Source organism: Leptodactylus fuscus, chromosome 4 (assembly GCF_031893055.1).
Source record: "Leptodactylus fuscus isolate aLepFus1 chromosome 4, aLepFus1.hap2, whole genome shotgun sequence".
Classification (NCBI taxonomy): domain Eukaryota; kingdom Metazoa; phylum Chordata; class Amphibia; order Anura; family Leptodactylidae; genus Leptodactylus; species Leptodactylus fuscus.
Genome location: NC_134268.1, coordinates 195414063 through 195437614, shown reverse-complemented (window position 1 = coordinate 195437614; position 23552 = coordinate 195414063). Strand labels below are relative to the sequence as shown.

Below are 23552 nucleotides of genomic sequence, written 5' to 3'. Positions count from 1 at the left end.
ATCACGTATGTAGCATCCATACACAGTGTCAATGTACTGCAGGACTGTGTTCTTCGTACTCTGTTCACATCTGCATCATTGTTTCCAGTATGCAGTCTAGATCTATACCACCAAAACCCATCAAATGTAATGGGGTTTGTCAGATTCTGTAGTGATAGTCTTCAATATACTGTTAAAGTGGCTAGAGGCTAAATGACTACGTTGTCCACACTTAAAGGGGTTGTCCAGGATTTAGGCCAATTTAGAGTAGGATATTATTATCTGATCTGGGAAGGGCCAACAGCTGACCACTTTTCCCAACTGATTGGCGCTTTCGGCGCTTGTATTATCCACAATGGGACCAACTTTACATATAACAGATATGAACAGTCTCACTCTTGTTCAGTCTCACTTATAATCCTGCAAAATGCTTCTAAAATTGTAAATAGTTGTGGGTTCATTATGAATTTCCCCAAAATTTTGGGGTATACTGAACCCAAAGTTCTTGGAGTTCACCTTGCACAAATGTGGCAAAATTTCAACCAGCTGGCTGCCCGTTTTAGGCGTCAGGGCGGGTGGGTAAAAAAAACAAAAACATTTGTTCACCTTTTCTGGGTTCTATTTTCCGCATCCTCCAGTGTTCTAGACTGCTTCCTGGGCCGACATCTTCTTTGGTCTCCAAGTCACTGTGATTGGGCCTTAGTGATCATGTGGGGGGGGGGGGGGGCATTGATGTCATCACGCTGTGACCTTACAACCTCATAAAGTCATGATGACGTAGGGTTAAAGCGTGATTATGTTGACTGCTGAAACCTAATCACAAACCTCAATGGTGACCTGGGGGCTGAAGAAGAGCTGAAGAAGATGGCAGATGATCCAAAAAGAAGACGAGAATGCCAGAGGATGCCGAGGAGGAGTCCAGTATAGGAGAGTATGCTAAAGAGACCCCACAATTTAAAGGGATTCTATCATTAGAATACCCTTTTTAAACTAAATAAACATAGGAATAGCCTTAAGAAAGGCTATTCTTCTGTCACCCTCATTATTCTGATCCACGCCGCCGTTCCTTAGAAATGTCTTCTTTCTTCCTTATGTAATTGGGTTTTCTCGCAGCATTGGGGGCGTTCCCCTGCACCGAAATAGCACTTGCCCGGTGCTGCTTGAAAACTCTCCAGTGACACCTCCATCTTCTTCTCCAGACCGTCTCTTCTCTCGTGCTCCCATTGCATCTTCATACAAAAGCGCTGACTGTGCATGTCCGTCGGCCATTTCTCTCCCGTTCGGCCACAGGAAAATGGCCAACGGACATGCGCAGTCTGTGCTTTTCCTGTTGCTGAATGGGAGAGGCCACAGGAAAATGGCCAATGGACAAGCACAGTTGGCGCTTTTCCTGTGGCCGAATGGGAGGGAACACAGGAAAATGGCTGCCGGACATGCGCATTAGGCGCTTTTGGACAAAGACGTAATGGGAGCGCAAGAGAAGGTGCGGTCCGGAGAAGAAGACAGAAGAAAGAGGCGTCGCTGGAGTGTTAGCAAGCAGCATTGGGGATGCCGCCAGTGCTGTTTGAGTGCAGGGGAACGCGAGAGAACTCCTTTACATAAGGAAGAAGATATTTCTCAGGAACGGTGACACGGATCAGAATGATAAAGGTAAGAGAAGAATAAATATCCTTTCTTAAGGCTATTCCTACATGTATTTAATTTAAAAAAGCATTCTAGTAATAGAATCCCTTTAAGAAATAAATTCTTGCACTTCCAGAAAACCTTATGAATATTCGCCCATCACTACCTATGATACAGTATTATGTTCTGTTTGCTACACTCTGTTATGTGATACTTGTGGTTCTTCTAATACACCTGCTGCCTCCATTGTACGTAGGCCGAAGCGGACTTTCCATATTATACCCAATATGAAGAGGTGCGAGGCGCGTAGTATAGCGCTATAGACGACTCTTCTTATACTTCACTAAACTTTAAAAAAGCCACCAAAAAATTCTGCTAAAGATCTCATTTGTAGTTATTTATTTCAAATGATGCGTAGATTTCCTTATTGTGAGCGCGCGCGATGTACGTACAGGATGCAATTCATTATCTGCTTCAGAGAGAACATTGTATGTCAGCAGTTTGCGAGATGCCAGGGCGAGAAACGGGCTCCAGTCCCTATTCATTCATAGTAAGACAATATTATATAATTAACTGAGAATGCAGTTTGTAAGATCTCATGCGTAGAGGTGGAATCAATTTTAGAACATAATTCCATGGTGTTGAGGAAGGTGTATATTGATCCTCTTGGATGGTTAGTGCATTTTATATTGTAGCACACGGAAATAAAACTGAAATAGCCTGACAGGCTGAGAGGCGGCAGAAGTAATGTTCTGCTTTCTGCTGTTGAGGGTGTTTGAAACTTTCATTACAAATGGAATTTATTTGCTGCTATCAGTCTTCAAGCCACAATAAGCACAAAATTCCTACAAGTAACCTAGATATATTATATAGGATTCTTATTTATATAGGTATTTGTGGTCTGCGCACTCCAGATACTGAATATTTTCATAGTCAGTAGGGTTCTTGCTTGTTTACATGGGAAAAAGGTCATTTGATGATTCACTTTATTGTTGTTCATTCATTTATTCCACCAAATATTAATTATTTTACCTTTATATTTATTATTAGAGATGAGCGAACACTGTTCGGATCAGCCGATCCGAACAGCACGCACCCATAGAAATGAATGGAAGCACCTGTGACGCCGGCCGGCCGCCGGCAAAGTCAGCATCACAGGTGCTTCCATTCATTTCTATGGGTGCGTGCTGTTCGGATCCCTCTACTAACTATAGGGATCTTCAATAGGAGAAAAAACTGAAGAAGCAATGCAGATATAGTCATCTTTCTATGGAAATGCAAGATTTTAGGTGCAAAGGAGGCGGGGCCTGATATACCAGATTTTCCTACAGACAGCAGCAAGTGATTCAGTTCTCAGCTCAAATGCCAAGCGATGACCCTTTAGATATGAATGACACCTTCAGTAATCTGCCTGTTTTTCAGTTGGCTATAGCCAATGTTTCAAAGGGTATATGGATATTACAGAGGGCAGTTTCCTACTGTATTGGTTCACTTGGGACCATACACTATAAATGCTTTTAAAAATAAAGGGTTAATAGTATATTTTTGCCAATTAACAATGAAGAAAAGAAAAATCTAAATCCCATCAATATTTGGTGTGACCTTTGCCATTTGGAGGAGGAGTCCTGGAATTGATGATCCAGCCCCCACAGAGCCCTGATCTGAGATGACATGAAGAGACAGAAGGATTGGAGCAAGCCTACATCCACAGAAGATCTGGGCTTAGTTCTCCAAGATGGTGGGTACAAACTCCTTCCCGAGTTCCTCCAAAGACAAGTGTACCGAGAAAATTTGATGGAAGGCAAAGGGCAAAGGCCACACCAACTGTTGACAGGATTTATATTGAAATTAATCACAATGACGTTAGCAGTCTTAGGCAGTGGAAGACAATCATTTGGCAGTAGGAGATGGACACTTGCAGTCACCCCGAGTAGCACTTGTATACCCATTAGAATAATTTCAAAAAGGTGATTGTCTTGGCCAAGTTTTTCACACAGCAAAGGTACCATTTTGGTCAGCGAGAATGTCCCTAAATGGTCATGTGTGTCATTTCATATAGAGTTTAACAAACTCCCAATGTGTATTAAAATTTGACCGCTAAGAGTCAATCTCAGGGACGGCATTGATAGGCTTTTTCCAATGGAAATTCAACCAATGAGTCTGTTTATTTTTTTCCAGCACTATATTTGATTATCTAACTCACATAAATGACTACTCAGTGTTAAATAATCCCTCCTAATGTGTGAATTCTGAACAATAGTGAAGCCATAATGCCAAATGCTGCTTCTTGGTTTTTAGCACTCAGTAACAAAGTGACTGGGACAACAACAGCAGATAATAGGAATCCAATACTGTGCTAATCCCACTTAGTGTCAGCTAACCATTGGTATTTAATAGGGCTTTTGAATGAACTGGATCCCAGTAATTTGCTTTTGCCAATGGCACTCCTGAAGACTAATTAGGGGCTAATTTGTGATAGTATCACCTCGATGTCACTGTAATAATAGTGAATATTCTCTTAATCAGAAACATTGCTGTCTAAAGATAAGTTTAGTTCATTAATACTACATTGACATCTATATTGGAGTCCCCGACTCAGAGTCTGGCAGAAATCCTGGATGGAAAAGTCCCACAAGACTGACTTTTTGAATTACTGTTGGAGGTATTCTTCTCCTACCTTTAGATGTCTTCTCTACGCTGCCGTTCGGTATATAATCCGGTTTTTGTCAGTATGCAAATGAGTTCTCTCGCAGCACTGGGGGCGGTCCTCAGTGCTCAAACTCCACTGGGGATGTCCCCAATGCTGCCTTCTTTGCGTCTTCTTCCAGGGATTGGCTTCAAACTTCTAGGCCTCGGGCCTAGAGCAAAGCCGACTACGAATGCCCGCTGGCCACAAGAAATGGCCGTTTACACAGTATTGTAAGCGGCCATTTTCTTGTGGTCGGCAGGCATGCGCAGTCGGCTGCCCGAGGCCTAGAAGTTTGAAGTCACTGCCGGAAGAAGATGCAATGAAGACCCTTTCCTGAAGAAGATGGAGGCAGCACTGGAGAGTTCTCCGGCAGCATTTGGGACGCCCCCAGTGCTGTTTGAGTGCTGAGGACCGTCCCAGTGCTGCGAGAGAACATACTGATGAAAACTGGATTATATACTGAACTGCAGTGTGGAGAAGACATCTAAAGGTAGGAGAAGAATAGCCTTTTTTAAGGCTATTCCTATGTGGTAGTGAGAAAAAAATTACGTTTTAATGATGGGATCCCTTTAAGGATCTTGAAATTCATCATCGCCCTCACACAAAGTATAATACTCCATGGTAGACCCTACATGCAGTTCAATGTTCGCTTGTGACCTGTACACCTAGTAGAACGCTCCCCAGTGGGCACTATACATAGTATAATGCTTTACATTGACCCACAGACACAGTGTACTGCTCCCCAGTGGCCCAGGCACACAGTATAATACTCCCTGGAGACCCCTACACACAATAGTATAATGCTGCCCAATGGCTCCTATATGCAGTATAATGTTCCAGAGTAACCCTGCACCAAGAGTATGCTCTACTCACCAGTGGCCCCTATGTTCCTCAGTTCTCTCCACATACAGTATAATGCATGCTAGTGGTACACACACAGTATAAAACTCCTCAGTGCTCCTCCTGCACAATATACTGCATCCTATTGCCCCCCCCCCCCTACACACACAGTATAATGCATCCCAGTGGTACACACAAAGTATAGTACTCCCCAGTTTTCCACACAATATACTGTATCCTATTACACACACACACACACACACACACACACACACACACACACACACAGTATAATGCATGCCAGTGGTACCCACACAGTAGATGTACCACGTAAATAAAAAAGTAATAATTATCAAGCCCCATTCCCATGGAGCTCTCTTCTGCTCTATTCCTCATGTCTCTAGTTCAATGCAGCAGGCCTGCACAGAGTTGCAGACATCACTAGCAGAAGCCTGAATGGTGGAGCAGAAAGCTGAAGGCCTCACCATTGCATTCAGTCTTCCCATGATGCACCACCCCTGACAAGTCTCCAAGGCACCCCGGTTGGGAATTGCTGCCTTAAACGGGTGGCTGGTTCCACAGAAAATGGCTGGTTGAGTTGACATTCATCTTGTATATAATCAACTTAAGAATACAACTCCAGACAGCATTAGATTAAGCTACCGATATATAGAATATACAATATATTATGAGGTAGGGACAATGGGGTAAGAAAAATGTATGCAAACTATAATAGCATAGGTAGAAATTGTAATTTTACACATTTACGTGTTACATATTGAAGAAGATGTGTGATATTGTATGGCAACAAGTAAGCAATGCACAGGCTATGAATAATACATTGTGATGTCAGGCGTCGGAATCTCAAACATGTTGCTGTCTAAGTGGAACGGTCACAATATGATGTGTGCTTATTTAACTTTTGATGGATGCAAATATAATAAATAAGGGCACAGATGAGTGGATTAGAACAAGCTGCATTGGGGAAGATAAGGAGTTTTATTAGAAGTGTTCTTTGTACACATCAACCAAGGAAAATGTCACTGAGGTTCATCGCTCACTTTGTAACCTGGTAATTAACATGATGGAAATCGCGATGGCAAAAAATTGGATCTATGTGAGCCCGTATGGCATGAACAGGAAATATATTATATGTTCCTATGATGATAGTTTTTCTTCTGATTTAACCCTTCTGTAGCCTGAATTGCATATAGATCGATAAGCTGGGAACGTTACTAACACATCGGCTTTGGCTCTAACAATGGGTTAGCTCAACCAATAACGGAGCACAATTATTCAATATACTACGGAATTAGTGTCATTGATGACTCAGGCCCTTGTATGCAAAGGAATGACCTCTTACACTATTGCTCTGATGCCCTTTCACTTGTCTATTGAAATGACTAACATCTTACAAGACGACGGTTCAAGTCTCCGGGCAACAACCTTTCCCGGTCAACGAGAACATGCAAGGAATCATGAAGAATAACCTATTATTCAATGAAGTTCCCTTGATGGTGCTTCTATTTTAAATGCAATAGATTTATGATTGGTACAACCCATCAATGCTCTTTATAGGGTAACCTTATGGTACAGGCTGCATATTACATAGTACGGAAGGATTAGATATTAGTATATATTCTAAATGAAATATTGTAGAATTAATGGATTGCATGTTCTAAATGCCTCAGAAAAACTAAGCCAATGTCTCTTTTTTCTAACAGGCCACAACCCACTGGAGTTAAGGACATCACGACTGCTGGGAGGTACGATATTCATGTTTATATCATTTTATCAAGAAATGGGAAGTTGTTCCTATGTCCTATTGATTGCCAGTATGATTGAAAATTAGAAAGCTGGTACTATTGAGCAGGGGTGGATTAAGTCTATCAAGGGTCCTGGGCCCCTCAACAGGTCAAAGATGTTGGGCCTGGGCTGATTTATATGAATGTTCTCAATGAATTTCCAGTGTTGGATTGGGTTTATAGATCAAGAATGTGCTATGTACTACATAAACCTGGGCTACTGCCAAACCCGGTACCAGAGTGTTGATGAAGGCAATTTTCTCTTTAATGGGCACAGGGCACAGGATGGGGGACCACCCACACTATGATGCTGCACCTTTATGCAAGGCCGTTTTAATACACTGGTGGGCCCTGTGCAAAGGTTTCATAAGTGGGTCCCCCATCACCACCACCTGGAAATACCAGACTTACACAAATAATAATGTCCCCTCGGTGGTCCCCACATAGTAGAACGCCCCTTAGTGACTAATGTCTCTTTAGTGTCCCCATAATGTCCCTCATGATGTCTCCTTCCTGGTTGCTCTCACATTGTCATGTACCCCCCCAAAAAAAATTGCCCTCACACTGTCATGTCTGCCTCAGGTTGCCCCCACAGTGTCATGTCCCCCAGGTTGCCCCACAGCATCATGTCCTCCTCAGGTTGTCCCCACAGTATCATGTTCCTCTCAGGTTGTCTCCACAGTATTATATTCCCCCCCCCCAGGTTTCTCCACCAGTATGTCCCCCCACACTGTCATGACCCCCTCTAGGTTGCCCACAGAGTATCATGTTTCTCAGTATGGCACCACAGTATGTCCCCCACAGTGTCATGTCCCCCACAATATATACCCCCAACCACCTCCAGCTTGCTTCCACAGTTTCATTTCCCCCACTGAATATAAACAAAGAAAAAAAAAAAAAAATCCTTAATACTTACCTTTTCCCATTTCCCCATTTACTTTTGCCTGTGGTCCTGGAGTCTTCAAGGAGCAACAGGCGGATTGTAAGTGACGTCACTACATTGTGCCTCCTGCTCCCAGGACACCGGGAGCAAAGACAGCGGCCGGATGGTGAAGCAGAGAGCATACAGCTCCCTACTTCATTACTGTCTGCATCTGAGTTGATGCAACACGGGACCCGTTTCCCTAGGCAGTGGGACAGAAAACGCAGGACTGTCCCACTGTCCAAAGTGGGCCCCCACTAGCATAGGACCCGGTGCAAGTGCACGAATGGTCGTATGGTTGATGGTACTGTCCTTACGGCAAGACTAGTTGCAGCCATGCTTGTATTCACAGGTACATCTTAGATTCTACTGCCACCCTATGCCACTTGTAAGTGACATACACTAGTTAAAGTTGGTCTGCTTGGGCCTTGGGTCTTGGTCCTGGGGTGTTCGTCAATAAAAGGTCTACTATTAAGTTAATGCACATGGGTATATGTTAATCTTTATTTTAAATGGTGACATTAGGCAGTTACCTCAAGCAGAAACACCTGATCTTGGAGACATGGCCACACCCTGAGTGCACCAAAAATCTCATCTGCATACAAATGGGTTTTTTTGGCAGCAAGACTGCACTTTGATATTTTTCTACCATATTGATCCATATTACATGTACAATGAAATAATGCTCTCTGCTATAATTTTATGTCTATAGCCTCTATGCAGATCTATGTGTCTCCATGGTAACAGACTACAAACACTGTGTAGTCTGGTCTTGCAGTCATATTGTATTTCATCTGTCCCCTACTTCTTGCCATCCAAGTGACTGGGAACTGAGCTGCAGTAACCTGGCATAGCCACAATGTACAGAGATGAAATCCTCTTGTCATGGCTCTTGTATCATCTGTTCAGTGGGGGTGCAAAATGTTGGACCCGAACCAATGTTATCCTGAGGATAAATCATCAATCTCTAAATCCTGGAACCAACCATAACCAGTATATCAACCTATCAACCCAGCCCCATTTCCGTTTTTGGTGCAATGGCGAGAACCCTGTTGCTCCAAAAAGCTCAACTGAGTATTTACAAAAACAATTATATTTCAGCAATAGAAGCACAAGGGCTCCCAATCTTATCTTATTGGGGGTGGGTTGAAACTCTTGGTTCGAGGTACTCCCTTTAAAGGGATTCTACCATTAAAAAACTATTTTTTCTAGGTAACACGTTGGAATAGCCTTTAGAAAGGCTATTCGTCTCCTACCTTTGGAAGTGCTCTCCGCCGCGCTGTTCATTCAAAATACCGGTTTGTACCGGTATGCTAATTAGTTCTCTTGCAGCGATGGGGGCGTCCCCTAGCGCAGGAGATGCGATGGGGGCGTCCCCATTGTTGCTCGAAAACCGACTCCAGCGTCGCCTCTGTCTTCTTCTGCATCCGCCCCTTCCTCCTTCGGCTTGACGTCGGATGCCTGCGCAGTACGCTCTGTTCGGCGAACTTCACCGAACGTACTGCGCATGCAAGCGGACATAGTGCCGACACCGCAATTTCGCGCATGCGCAGTAAGTTCGGTGAACTTCGCTGAACAGAGCGTACTGCGCAGGCGTCCGACGTCAAGCCGAAGAAGGAAAGGGTGGATGCAGAAGAAGACAGAGGCGATGCTAGAGTCAGTTTTCGAGCAGCAATGGGGAGGCCCCCATCGCATCTCCTGCGCTGGGGGACGCGCCCATCACTGCGAGAGAACTAATTAGCATACCGGTACAAACCGGTATTTTGAACGAACGGCGCGGCGGAGATCACTTCCAAAGGTAGGAGACGAATAGCCTTTCTAAAGGCTATTCCGACATGTTACCTAGAAAAAAAAGTTTTTTAATGGTAGAATCCCTTTAACTTATAGCTTAGTACTATAGATGTCACCAACTACAGATGGTGCTATAGAGAAATCCCCAAGGGTCATCCTTTGAGAGAAGGAGCTATAGGTTAATCTTGTATTTGTGGACCACCAATCTCCAAACCGTAACCATGAATCTGTCTGGAAGGACTCCTATTTATAGATGCGTACTATATATATCTTGTAATAAGAACAATTCTAGTCCTACTCTTCTGTTCCCTTGGGAGTGGATTAGATTATTACCATCTCACGTCTACGGAGCAGATGATTTTTTGGCTGCTGAGCGATGTGATGACATATGTTTTGGTTGGCTGAACAAAAATTAAAAGAGAGAAATCTGTCCAAACGCTCATCCAAAATATTGCATAAAGTTCAATCAAACAATGGAAAAATACATTCTGTATAAAACCTTATATTTCCGATGGAAAGCACATTTCCCATCCCTTTCCTATAGAATCTGTGTTCCTGTTTCTTTTTTTAGCCCGTCTCTTGTAAGTGGTTAAGAATCACAGAATACACTTCATCTTATTCGTGAATTTGCATTTTTATGGTCTTTCATCTGATATAAGATTAGAAACAGAATGTTAGTGTTACTTCCGCACATATCGCTCTCTATGGAATTCTCGTTTGACTTCGCTACGGGTAATGTTCAAGTCTCGAAAATGCTTTTCCTGCTCTTCGGAAACTGCCTCAAATCTGAAATTTATAGCACAGCACTTATTATTAATGAGGTAATAAGCTAAAGCAGCCCTCGGGCATTACTCACCTTTGTATACTTTTCTATCATTATAATTGAACTCATTGGCTTTTTGTTCATCTGTTTGGACAGCCAGATTGATGACTGTGCCACTACACAATGTCATTTCTTCACATTAAATGTTGTGTATGAAAAATAACAGCAACGTAATGGGCAGGGGACAACGCGCTGCCTGCGTAATAATTTGCTTGTGGGGGTATAATGTATATATAAAAAAAATGGAAAGTGAAAAACATCAAGAAAAGGGCTTTATTACATGTATATGAATGGGACGTGGTAAACCATACGATACCATGTTATCAATTGTATGCAGATTGACCCTATTTTACTATACCTATTTATCTATTATACCACTTCCACCAATCCCAGTTCTAAGTATCTTTCCATAGGCAGCGCTGTACTGATTCCAGCACAGTTGGAATTTTTTCTCTAGCCCTCACCGTTCCTGAGCAATCAATGCTGCTAGTTTTGGTGCCTGATATGCTATTTAGGCTCTGTATTGTCAGGAGGGCGGTGTCAGGCAGGACCAGGCAAGGGGTCACGGGCATTGCCCTTCTTACATGAAAGAGCTTATATAGCATAACAGACACCAAAACTAACTAGCTTGTAGCTTGGAAACAGTGAGGGTTAGAGATAAAATTCCAACGGTGATGGAATCAGTAGAGTGGCAATTATTAATAGATGGTAAAAACTTGACTTGGTGGAGGTGGTGAGAGCACCTTTTTAAAAGGGCTATTCAGTAATTTTCTATTTATTGCCTATGGCCAACAGGAGCCCCCCTTACCAGTTGGCTCGCTGTCCTGTGTAGAAGTTAGTCCTGTGGTCCCATTATAGTAAATACCATATAGGCAGGACATGTGTCTGCCATAAACTCCCTCCTTGGCTTCATTGCCTCTACTATTGGTGAGAACCTGGGTAGACTTCTCTGTACAGAGGGTTGCTTTGCTAGTCAACAAGGGGGGGTGGGAAATGGATCCAAGGGCCATAAAAAAGGAATGTGGGGGGAAGAAAATCAATAAACTCTTCTGTGTGCCCAGTTTGATCTTTGCTATAGGACCCTTTATTCTTCTATGTACACTGACTATTGACCATTAGAGATGAGCGAACACTAAAATGTTCGAGGTTCGAAATTCGATTCGAACAGCCGCTCAATGTTCGTGTGTTCGAATGGGTTTCGAACCCCATTATAGTCTATGGGGAACAGATACTCGTTAAGGGGGAAACCCAAATCCGTGTCTGGAGGGTCACCAAGTCCACTATGACACCCCAGGAAATGATGCCAACACCTCTGGAATGACACTGGGACAGCAGGGGAAGCATGTCTGGGGGCATCTAACACACCAAAGACCCTCTATTACCCCAACATCACAGCCTAACAACTACACACTTTACACACTCAATACCACATCTCTGACAGTAGGAAAACACCTTGAAACATGTGTATTTGGCACTTGCAGTGAGGAGAGCTTGTCACCAGCAGTGAATTTGGCCCTTGTAGTAAGTTGAGGTTGGCACCAACATTTGTTTTGAAAATCAGGGTGGATTGAGCCTCTAACCAGCAGAGTTTGGGCAAATTCATGGTGGAGGGAGCCTCTAAACACCCCAGTTTGGGCAAATTCATGGTGGAGGGAGCCTCTAAAAACCCCAGTTTGGACCAATTCATGGTGGAGGGAGCCTCTAACCAGCCCAGTGTGGGCAAATTCATGGTGGAGGGAGCCTCTAAAAAACCCAGTTTGGACCAATTCATGGTGGAGGGAGCCTCTAACCAGCCCAGTTTGGGCAAATTCATGGTGGAGGGAGCCTCTAAAAAACCCAGTTTGGACCAATTCATGGTGGAGGGAGCCTCTAACCAGCCCAGTTTGGGCAAATTCATGGTGGAGGGAGCCTCTAAAAAACCCAGTTTGGACCAATTCATGGTGGAGGGAGCCTCTAACCAGCCCAGTTTGGGCAAATTCATGGTGAAGGGAGCCTCTAAAAAACCCAGTTTGGACCAATTCATGGTGGAGGGAGCCTCTAACCAGCCCAGTTTGGGCAAATTCATGGTGGAGGGAGCCTCTAAACAGCCCAGTTTGGGCAAATTCATGGTGGAGGGAGCCTCTAACCAGCCCAGTTTGGACCAATTAATGGTGGAGGGAGCCTCTAACCAGCCCAGTTTGGACCAATTAATGGTGGAGGGAGCCTCTAACCAGCCCAGTTTGGACCAATTAATGGTGGAGGGAGCCTCTAACCAGCCCAGTTTGGACCAATTAATGGTGGAGGGAGCCTCTAACCACCCCAGTTTGGACCAATTCATGGTGGAGGGAGCCTCTAAACAGCCAAGTTTGGACCAATTCATGGTCGAGGGAGCCTCTAAAAACCCCAGTTTGGACCAATTCATGGTGGAGGGAGCCTCTAACCAGCCCAGTTTGGGCAAATTCATGGTGGAGGGAGCCTCTAAACAGCCCAGTTTGGGCAAATTCATGGTGGAGGGAGCCTCTAACCAGCCCAGTTTGGACCAATTAATGGTGGAGGGAGCCGCTAAACAGCCCAGTTTGGACCAATTCATGGTGGAGGGAGCCTCTAAAAACCCCAGTTTGGACCAATTCATGGTGGAGGGAGCCTCTAACCAGCCCAGTTTGGGCAAATTCATGGTGGAGGGAGCCTCTAAACAGCCCAGTTTGGGCAAATTCATGGTGGAGGGAGCCTCTAAACAGCCCAGTTTGGGCAAATTCATGGTGGAGGGAGCCTCTAAAAACCCCAGTTTGGACCAATTCATGGTGGAGGGAGCCTCTAAAAACCCCAGTTTGGACCAATTCATGGTGGAGGGAGCCTCTAAAAAACCCAGTTTGGACCAATTCATGGTGGAGGGAGCCTCTAAACAGCCCAGTTTGGGCAAATTCATGGTGGAGGGAGCCTCTAAAAACCCCAGTTTGGACCAATTCATGGTGGAGGGAGCCTCTAAAAACCCCAGTTTGGACCAATTCATGGTGGAGGGAGCCTCTAAAAACCCCAGTTTGGACCAATTCATGGTGGAGGGAGCCTCTAAAAAACCCAGTTTGGACCAATTCATGGTGGAGGGAGCCTCTAACCAGCCCAGTTTGGACCAATTCATGGTGGAGGGAGCCTCTAAAAACCCCAGTTTGGACCAATTCATGGTGGAGGGAGCCTCTAAACAGCCCAGTTTGGACCAATTCATGGTGGAGGGAGCCTCTAAAAACCCCAATTTGGACCAATTCATGGTGGAGGGAGCCTCTAACCAGCCCAGTTTGGACCAATTCATGGTGGAGGGAGCCTCTAACCAGCCCAGTTTGGGCAAATTCATGGTGGAGGGAGCCTCTAAAAAACCCAGTTTGGACCAATTCATGGTGGAGGGAGCCTCTAACCAGCCCAGTTTGGGCAAATTCATGGTGGAGGGAGCCTCTAAAAAACCCAGTTTGGACCAATTCATGGTGGAGGGAGCCTCTAACCAGCCCAGTTTGGGCAAATTCATGGTGAAGGGAGCCTCTAAAAAACCCAGTTTGGACCAATTCATGGTGGAGGGAGCCTCTAACCAGCCCAGTTTGGGCAAATTCATGGTGGAGGGAGCCTCTAAACAGCCCAGTTTGGGCAAATTCATGGTGGAGGGAGCCTCTAACCAGCCCAGTTTGGACCAATTAATGGTGGAGGGAGCCTCTAACCAGCCCAGTTTGGACCAATTAATGGTGGAGGGAGCCTCTAACCAGCCCAGTTTGGACCAATTAATGGTGGAGGGAGCCTCTAACCAGCCCAGTTTGGACCAATTAATGGTGGAGGGAGCCTCTAACCACCCCAGTTTGGACCAATTCATGGTGGAGGGAGCCTCTAAACAGCCAAGTTTGGACCAATTCATGGTGGAGGGAGCCTCTAAAAACCCCAGTTTGGACCAATTCATGGTGGAGGGAGCCTCTAACCAGCCCAGTTTGGGCAAATTCATGGTGGAGGGAGCCTCTAAACAGCCCAGTTTGGGCAAATTCATGGTGGAGGGAGCCTCTAACCAGCCCAGTTTGGACCAATTAATGGTGGAGGGAGCCGCTAAACAGCCCAGTTTGGACCAATTCATGATGGAGGGAGCCTCTAAAAACCCCAGTTTGGACCAATTCATGGTGGAGGGAGCCTCTAACCAGCCCAGTTTGGGCAAATTCATGGTGGAGGGAGCCTCTAAACAGCCCAGTTTGGGCAAATTCATGGTGGAGGGAGCCTCTAAACTGCCCAGTTTGGGCAAATTCATGGTGGAGGGAGCCTCTAAAAACCCCAGTTTGGACCAATTCATGGTGGAGGGAGCCTCTAAAAACCCCAGTTTGGACCAATTCATGGTGGAGGGAGCCTCTAAAAAACCCAGTTTGGACCAATTCATGGTGGAGGGAGCCTCTAAACAGCCCAGTTTGGGCAAATTCATGGTGGAGGGAGCCTCTAAAAACCCCAGTTTGGACCAATTCATGGTGGAGGGAGCCTCTAAAAACCCCAGTTTGGACCAATTCATGGTGGAGGGAGCCTCTAAAAACCCCAGTTTGGACCAATTCATGGTGGAGGGAGCCTCTAAAAAACCCAGTTTGGACCAATTCATGGTGGAGGGAGCCTCTAACCAGCCCAGTTTGGACCAATTCATGGTGGAGGGAGCCTCTAAAAACCCCAGTTTGGACCAATTCATGGTGGAGGGAGCCTCTAAACAGCCCAGTTTGGACCAATTCATGGTGGAGGGAGCCTCTAAAAACCCCAATTTGGACCAATTCATGGTGGAGGGAGCCTCTAACCAGCCCAGTTTGGACCAATTCATGGTGGAGGGAGCCTCTAACCAGCCCAGTTTGGGCAAATTCATGGTGGAGGGAGCCTCTAAAAACCCCAATTTGGACCAATTCATGGTGGAGGGAGCCTCTAAACAGCCCAGTTTTGGCAAATTCATGGTGGAGGGAGCCTCTAAAAACCCCAGTTTGGACCAATTCATGGTGGAGGGAGCCTCTAACCAGCCCAGTTTGGGCAAATTCATGGTGGAGGGAGCCTCTAACCAGCAGAGTTGTGGGAAAGCAGGGTGGAGGGAGCCTCTAACCAGCAGAGTTGGTGGAAATCAGGGTGGAGGGAGCCTCTAACCAGCAGAGTTGGGGGAAATCATGTTGGAGGGAGCCTAGTATTAGCAGAATTGTGCAACGCTTATGGTGGATGAGTATGAGGATGCGGAAGAATTGGAGAGGTTGAGTACAGACATGGAGTTTCATGTTGGGGTGCTTTACACAGGTGGGCACAAAAATGAAGGCTCTATCCAGTGGTGGTTCATTTTTATCAAAGTGAGCCGGTCGGCACTCTCAGCTGACAGACGGGTGCGCTTGTCAGTGATGATGCCACCGGCTGCACTGAACACCCTCTCAGATAGGACGCTGGCGGCAGGACAGGACAGCACCTCCAAGGCATATAGGGCAAGTTCAAGCCACAGGTCCAACTTCGACACCCAATATGTGTAGGGCGCAGAGGGGTCGGAGAGGACAGGGCTGTGGTCGGAAAGGTATTCCCGCAACATGCGCCTATACTTCTCACGCCTGGTGACACTAGGACCCTCCGTGGCGGCACTTTGGCGAGGGGGTGCCATCAAGGTGTCCCAGACCTTAGACAGTGTGCCCCTCGTTTGTGTGGACCGGTGAGAACTTGGTTGCCTACTGGAGGAACTGCCCTCCCTGCCGCCAACGTCACATGCTGGAAACATCTCCATCATATTCTGCACCAATTGCCTGTGGCAAGCATTGATGCGATTGGCCCTCCCCTCTACCGGAATAAAAGACGAGATGTTGTTTTTATACCGGGGGTCAAGGATAGCAAAGATCCAGTACTGGTTGTCCTCCATGATTTTGACAATACGCTTGTCGGTTGTAAAGCACCCCAACATGAACTCAGCCATGTCTGCCACAGTGTTAGTTGGCATGACTCCTCTGGCCCCACCGGAAAGTTCAATCTCCATTTCCTCCTCATCCTCCATGTCTACCCATCCGCGCTGCAACAATGGGACGATTCGAAGTTGCCCGGAAGCCTCCTGTATCACCATCACATCATCGGACAACTCTTCTTCCTCCTCCTCCTCCTCCTCCATTAAACGCAGTGAAGCGGACAGATGTGTGGACCTACTCTCCAGCTGTGACGGATCGGATGCTATCCCTAACTCCTCTGTGTGATCTGAGTTATCCCTGATGTCAATCAGGGATTCTCTCAGAACACACAAGAGCGGGATTGTAAGGCTCACCATCGCATCCTCAGAGCTCACCCTCCTTGTGGACTCCTCAAAGACCCGTAGGATGTCACAAAGGTCTCTCATCCATGGCCACTCATGGATGTGAAACTGAGGCAGCTGACTTTGTGGCACCCTAGGGTTTTGTAGCTGGTATTCCATCAAAGGTCTCTGCTGCTCAACCACTCTATTCAACATCTGAAACGTTGAGTTCCAGCGTGTGGGGACGTCGCACAAAAGCCGGTGTTGTGGCACATGCAGGCGTTGCTGGAGAGATTTTAAGCTAGCAGCGGCTACTGTCGACTTGCGAAAGTGGGCGCACATGCGCCGCACTTTCACCAGTAGCTCTGGAACATTGGGGTAGCTCTTTAGGAAACGTTGCACCACTAGGTTGAAGACGTGGGCCAGGCATGGAACATGTTGGAGTCCGGCAAGCTCCAGAGCTGCTACCAGGTTCCGGCCGTTATCACAAACGACCATGCCTGGGCCCAGGTGCAGCGGCTCAAACCATATTGCCGTCTCATCGAGGAGGGCATCCCTCACCTCGGAGGCAGTGTGCTGTCTGTCCCCCAAGCTGATCAGCTTCAGCACAGCCTGCTGACGTCTACCAACGCCAGTGCTGCAACGTTTCCAACTCGTAGCTGGGGTCAATCTAACAGCGGAGGAGGAGGCGGTGGCGGAGGAGGAGGCGGTGGCGGAGGAGGAGGCGGTAGAGGAGGAGGAGGAGGGGGGTGTTCTTCTCGTGTCCCTGCCAGGAATGTTAGGCGGGGAGACGAGGTACACCGGGCCAGTTTGGGAAGCAGTCCCAGCCTCAACTACATTCACCCAGTGTGCCGTCAGTGAAATGTAGCGTCCCTGTCCGCATGCACTTGTCCACGCGTCGGTGGTCAAGTGGACCTTTGTGCAAAGCGCGGAACTAAGGGCCCGCCTGATGTTGAGTGACACGTGCTGGTGCAAGGCGGGGACGGCACACCGGGAGAAGTAGTGACGGCTAGGGACGGCATAGCGAGGTGCCGCAGTTGCCATCAGGTCCAGGAAGGCGGGAGTTTCAACAAGCCGGAACGCCAACATCTCCTGGGCCAGCAGTTTAGCGATGTTGGCGTTCAAGGCTTGCGCGTGTGGGTGGTTAGCAGTGTATTTCTGCCGCCGCTCCAATGTCTGAGAGATGGTGGGTTGTTGTAAAGAAACGCCTGATGGTGCCTTTGATGGTGCAGGAGAAGGAGATAAGACAGGACCAGGGGAGGATGAAGTAGAAGTCAACAAAGTGGCGGAGGCAGATGAAGTGGTGTCCTGGCTCGTCCTCTGGAGTGCATCGCCAGCACAGTCAGCAGTGGCAGTGGCAGAGGCAGAGGCAGTGGCAGAGGCAGTGGCAGTGGCGTGAACGGCAGGCGGCCTTTGTCCTGCCGTTGCTGCCTGCCACTGATTCCAGTGCTTGGATTCCAAATGACGGCGCATTGAAGTGGTGGACAGGTTGCTCTTCTCAGAGCCCCTAATCAATTTCGAGAGGCAAATTGTGCAGACAACACTATATCTGTCCTCGGCGCATTCCTTGAAAAAACTCCACACCTTCGAGAAACGTGCCCTCGAGGTGGGAGTTTTTCGGGGCTGGGTACGAACTGGAACATCTTGGGAGATTCCGGGTGTGGCCTGGCTTCGCCTAAGCTGCTGACCTCTGCCTCTGCCTCTAGCTACCCTTTTTGGTGCTGCACCTGCCTCAACATCCACACTACTTTCCCCGCTTGACATCCCCCCTGTTCAGGTCGGGTCAGTGTCCTCATCATCCACCACTTCCTCTTCCAACTCCTGTCTCATCTCCTCCTCCCGCACAATGCGCCGGTCAACTGGATGCCCTGACGGCAACTGCGTCACATCATCGTCGATGAGGGTGGGTTGCTGGTCATCCACCACCAAATCGAACGGAGATGGAGGAGACTCTAGTGTTTGAGCATCTGGACACAGATGCTCCTCTGTTAGGTTCGTGGAATCGTGACGTGGAGAGGCAGGTTGAGGGACAATGAAAGGAGCGGAGAACAGCTCTGGGGAGCAGGGACAGTTTGGGTTATTGTTCTGTAAAGCTTCGGAATTTTGGGAGGAAGGAGGACAAGACTGTTGGGTAATAGGAGGAGAGGAGGCAGAGTCTGACTGGCTGCTGGCAATGTGCTGTAAGCGTTCTCTGACAGCCATTGCAAGACCTGTTCCTGGTTCTCGGGCCTACTAAGGTTTGTACCCTGCAGTTTAGTTAATGTGGCAAGCAACCCTGGCACTGTGGAGTGGCGCAATGCTTGCTGCCCCACAGGAGTAGGCACGGGACGCCCTGTGGCTTCACTGCTACCTTGCTCCCCAGAACCATTCCCCCGACCTCGCCCACGGCCTCGTCCACGTCCCTTTCCGGGAGCCTTGCGCATTTTGAATTCCTAGTTAGAAATTGGCACTGTATACCAGTAGTAAAAATTGTGGGTGCACGTAACCCCAATATATTCTTTGAATTCCCAGTCAGAAACTGGCACTATATGGCAGTAGCAAGAAATGAGGGTATTTGTATTCCCAATATATTCTTTGAATTCCCAGTCAGACAATGGCACTGTATACCAGTAGTAAAAATTGTGGGTGCACGTAACCCCAATATATTCTTTGAATTCCCAGTCAGACACTGGCACTATATGGCAGTAGCAAGAAATGAGGGTATTTGTATTCCCAATATATTCTTTGAATTCCCAGTCAGACAATGGCACTGTATACCAGTAGTAAAAATTGTGGGTGCACGTAACCCCAATATATTCTTTGAATTCCCAGTCAGACACTGGCACTATATGGCAGTAGCAAGAAATGAGGGTATTTGTATTCCCAATATATTCTTTGAATTCCCAGTCAGACAATGGCACTGTATACCAGTAGTAAAAATTGTGGGTGCACGTAACCCCAATATATTCTTTGAATTACCAGTCAGAAACTGGCACTATATGGCAGTAGCAAGAAATGAGGGTATTTGTATTCCCAATATATTCTTTGAATTCCCAGTCAGACAATGGCACTGTATACCAGTAGTAAAAATTGTGGGTGCACGTAACCACAATATATTCTTTGAATTACCAGTCAGAAACTGGCACTATATGGCAGTAGCAAGAAATGAGGGTATTTATAACCCCAATATATTCTTTGAATTCCCAGTCAGACAATGGCACTGTATACCAGTAGTAAAAATTGTGGGTGCACGTAACCCCAATATATTCTTTGAATTCCCAGTCAGACACTGGCACTATATGGCAGTAGCAAGAAATGAGGGTATTTGTATTCCCAATATATTCTTTGAATTCCCAGTCAGACAATGGCACTGTATACCAGTAGTAAAAATTGTGGGTGCACGTAACCCCAATATATTCTTTGAATTACCAGTCAGAAACTGGCACTATATGGCAGTAGCAAGAAATGAGGGTATTTGTATTCCCAATATATTCTTTGAATTCCCAGTCAGACAATGGCACTGTATACCAGTAGTAAAAATTGTGGGTGCACGTAACCCCAATATATTCTTTGAATTCCCAGTCAGACACTGGCACTATATGGCAGTAGCAAGAAATGAGGGTATTTGTATTCCCAATATATTCTTTGAATTCCCAGTCAGACAATGGCACTGTATACCAGTAGTAAAAATTGTGGGTGCACGTAACCCCAATATATTCTTTGAATTACCAGTCAGACACTGGCACTATATGGCAGTAGCAAGAAATGAGGGTATTTATAACCCCAATATATTCTTTGAATTCCCAGTCAGACAATGGCACTGTATACCAGTAGTAAAAATTGTGGGTGCACGTAACCCCAATATATTCTTTGAATTACCAGTCAGAAACTGGCACTATATGGCAGTAGCAAGAAATGAGGGTATTTGTATTCCCAATATATTCTTTGAATTCCCAGTCAGACAATGGCACTGTATACCAGTAGTAAAAATTGTGGGTGCACGTAACCCCAATATATTCTTTGAATTCCCAGTCAGACACTGGCACTATATGGCAGTAGCAAGAAATGAGGGTATTTGTATTCCCAATATATTCTTTGAATTCCCAGTCAGACAATGGCACTGTATACCAGTAGTAAAAATTGTGGGTGCACGTAACCCCAATATATTCTTTGAATTCCCAGTCAGACACTGGCACTATATGGCAGTAGCAAGAAATGAGGGTATTTGTATTCCCAATATATTCTTTGAATTCCCAGTCAGACAATGGCACTGTATACCAGTAGTAAAAATTGTGGGTGCACGTAACCCCAATATATTCTTTGAATTCCCAGTCAGACACTGGCACTATATGGCAGTAGCAAGAAATGAGGGTATTTGTATTCCCAATATATTCTTTGAATTCCCAGTCAGACAATGGCACTGTATACCAGTAGTAAAAATTGTGGGTGCACGTAACCCCAATATATTCTTTGAATTCCCAGTCAGACACTGGCACTATATGGCAGTAGCAAGAAATGAGGGTATTTATAACCCCAATATATTCTTTGAATTCCCAGTCAGACAATGGCACTGTATACCAGTAGTAAAAATTGTGGGTGTATATAGCCCCAATTCTATTGCCAGGGGACTTGCAGGGTATTTCTGGGGTGAAGGTGGGGGGGCACACCGTTGGAACGGGTATCGGGGTATATATCGGGTATACGGGAATACACTGACAGTGTATTCCATTCAGGATCCTGGGAAAGCTGGGTTGCGGCGATTGAGCCCGTCAGTGCCACGTTACACTGACAAGCTTCTCCCTGGAATTTAGCTCTTATAAGAGCTGTTGGTTGTCTTCTCCTTCCTATCCTAGCCTGTCCCTGCCTACCCAGAATCTAAGCCCTAGCTAGCTGGACGGAAACCTCCGTCCCCGGTGAATTGCAAGCTCAGAATGACGCGAAGCTGGGCGGCGCTGTTCTTTTAAATTAGAGGTCACATGTTTTCGGCAGCCAATGGGTTTTGCCTACTTTTCTCAACGTCACCGGTGTCGTAGTTCCTGTCCCACCTACCCTGCGCTGTTATTGGAGCAAAAAAGGCGCCAGGGAAGGTGGGAGGGGAATCGAGTAATGGCGCACTTTACCACGCGGTGTTCGATTCGATTCGAACATGCCGAACAGCCTAATATCCGATCGAACATGAGTTCGATAGAACACTGTTCGCTCATCTCTATTGACCATGTAGTGGATAGTGAAAAGAAGACCCCCAATATAGGCCCAGTTCCAATATGGACCCCGCTCTGCCCACATTTGTGGAAAGTTTCGAGTAAGTCACAAAACTGGGAAGCATCTTTGGTGCGAGAGATAGCATAGATGCATTGATGAATACCCACCGATATCGATACAATGGGGGAGATTTAATATATTTTCCACACCAGTTTCCAGATGTAAAAAAATTTAGGTTTTGTGACTTTTTAAACACAAGTTTGGAAAACAAAAGTTAGAGTAATTCTTTACATTAATAAACGTCATGGAAGTTACTGGAAATCCTAAGTGAACAGCAGAGATATGACAAAGCAAAAAAGGAATTTCTACTTAAAGGGGTTGTCCAGGGTGTTGAAACTGACTTACCTTAAGATGATGGATCCGGGTAGTTCCGGCCTCAGTGTCATTTCATTAAAAGCAGCGTTCAGCCCCCTCCTCCTCCTTTCTCACATTTTGCTATAGTTAGCTAGCCCCCATAGCACAGGTACTTGGGTAGTTGATTATCTGTTAGATTGGGGAAGGAGAGAGGGGGCAAAGTGACCCAGGAGTCAATCCAATCATAGGATCGACCATGTCACAACTACACAGTCCATCATTAGCATCTGCAGAACCAGGTAAGTCAATTTGAACTTCTTGGATAATCCCTTTAAGTAGAATCATGAAATCATTTTTAGCCATTTAGTGCTTTTTAGAATTTGGGAAACCCCTTTAAGTAGAATTTCCTTTTAATAAAACCGTTTATGCTATGTCTGTGCAGAGAGAATGAGAAACTGAATTCATGCTAGGATTTGATGTCTACCTGGGCAGAGCACATTGAGTATTTTCTATTGTGCAGCAGGTGCCCATTACCCTCCGAGTTTTCCTCTCCTACCACATGGTTACATCCGCCATTCCTCCAGGCCTGAACAAATTCCCATTGAAGACGGATTCCATTTCTCCAACTATAATCATGAACTGTCCGCTCTGTGCTGATCCTCTACTGTACATGACAAACCTAAACTGACAGCTTTACGAGCAGCAGCACATTTATGTGTCTATGCCCGTGATATCCTGTGGCACCATAAGCGTGTGGCGATTTTTTTTAATTTTTTTTCCGTTCTTTGCCCAGGGCATTATTTGGATGTTATGTTGATAGATGCAGGTGGTTAAAAATAGTGGTGCGTTCTTTTTTATATCTGTGTATGGTACAAGCAAGTGAATAATTCTGTGTTGTAAGCAGAACGCCAAGGGACAGTAGAAAGCGTATGGTAATGGTAGCCGCGGTACAATGACAGAGTACAGCTTCCAGCGCAGTAAATCAAAGGCTGAGCCGCTTGCCATTGCTGCAAATGTGACTTCAGCCAAGGAAACAAAACAGGTGCGTTCATTCTACATGGTGTCCTTTCAATATATTTATATAACATGTTTGACTAGTTTTGTATCAGCTACTGAATGTGTGTGTGTATGTAAGTATATATGTGTGTATATATATTATTTTTTTATTATTATTATTATTATTATTATTATTATTATTAATTATTATTATTTTATTTTTATTTTTTATTTTTTAATTTTTTTCTGCAAATACAGATGTCATACATCAAGGGCAGAACAGCTGAATTTGTAATTTGGCACGGTCCATTATATTCTATTATAATACTCTATGTAGT

General features: G+C 45.8%; 1 protein-coding gene across 1 annotated transcript in view; it reads left to right on the top strand.

Annotated features, from left to right (window-relative positions):
- The window catches only part of ADARB2 (adenosine deaminase RNA specific B2 (inactive)), a 549803-nt gene that overhangs the window by 92595 nt on the left and 433656 nt on the right, over positions 1-23552 (top strand). The window contains exon 2 of the mRNA XM_075271617.1: positions 6856-6897. Within this exon, the coding sequence (XP_075127718.1) occupies positions 6856-6897 (42 nt within the window). The remainder of the gene's footprint in view (positions 1-6855; positions 6898-23552) is intronic.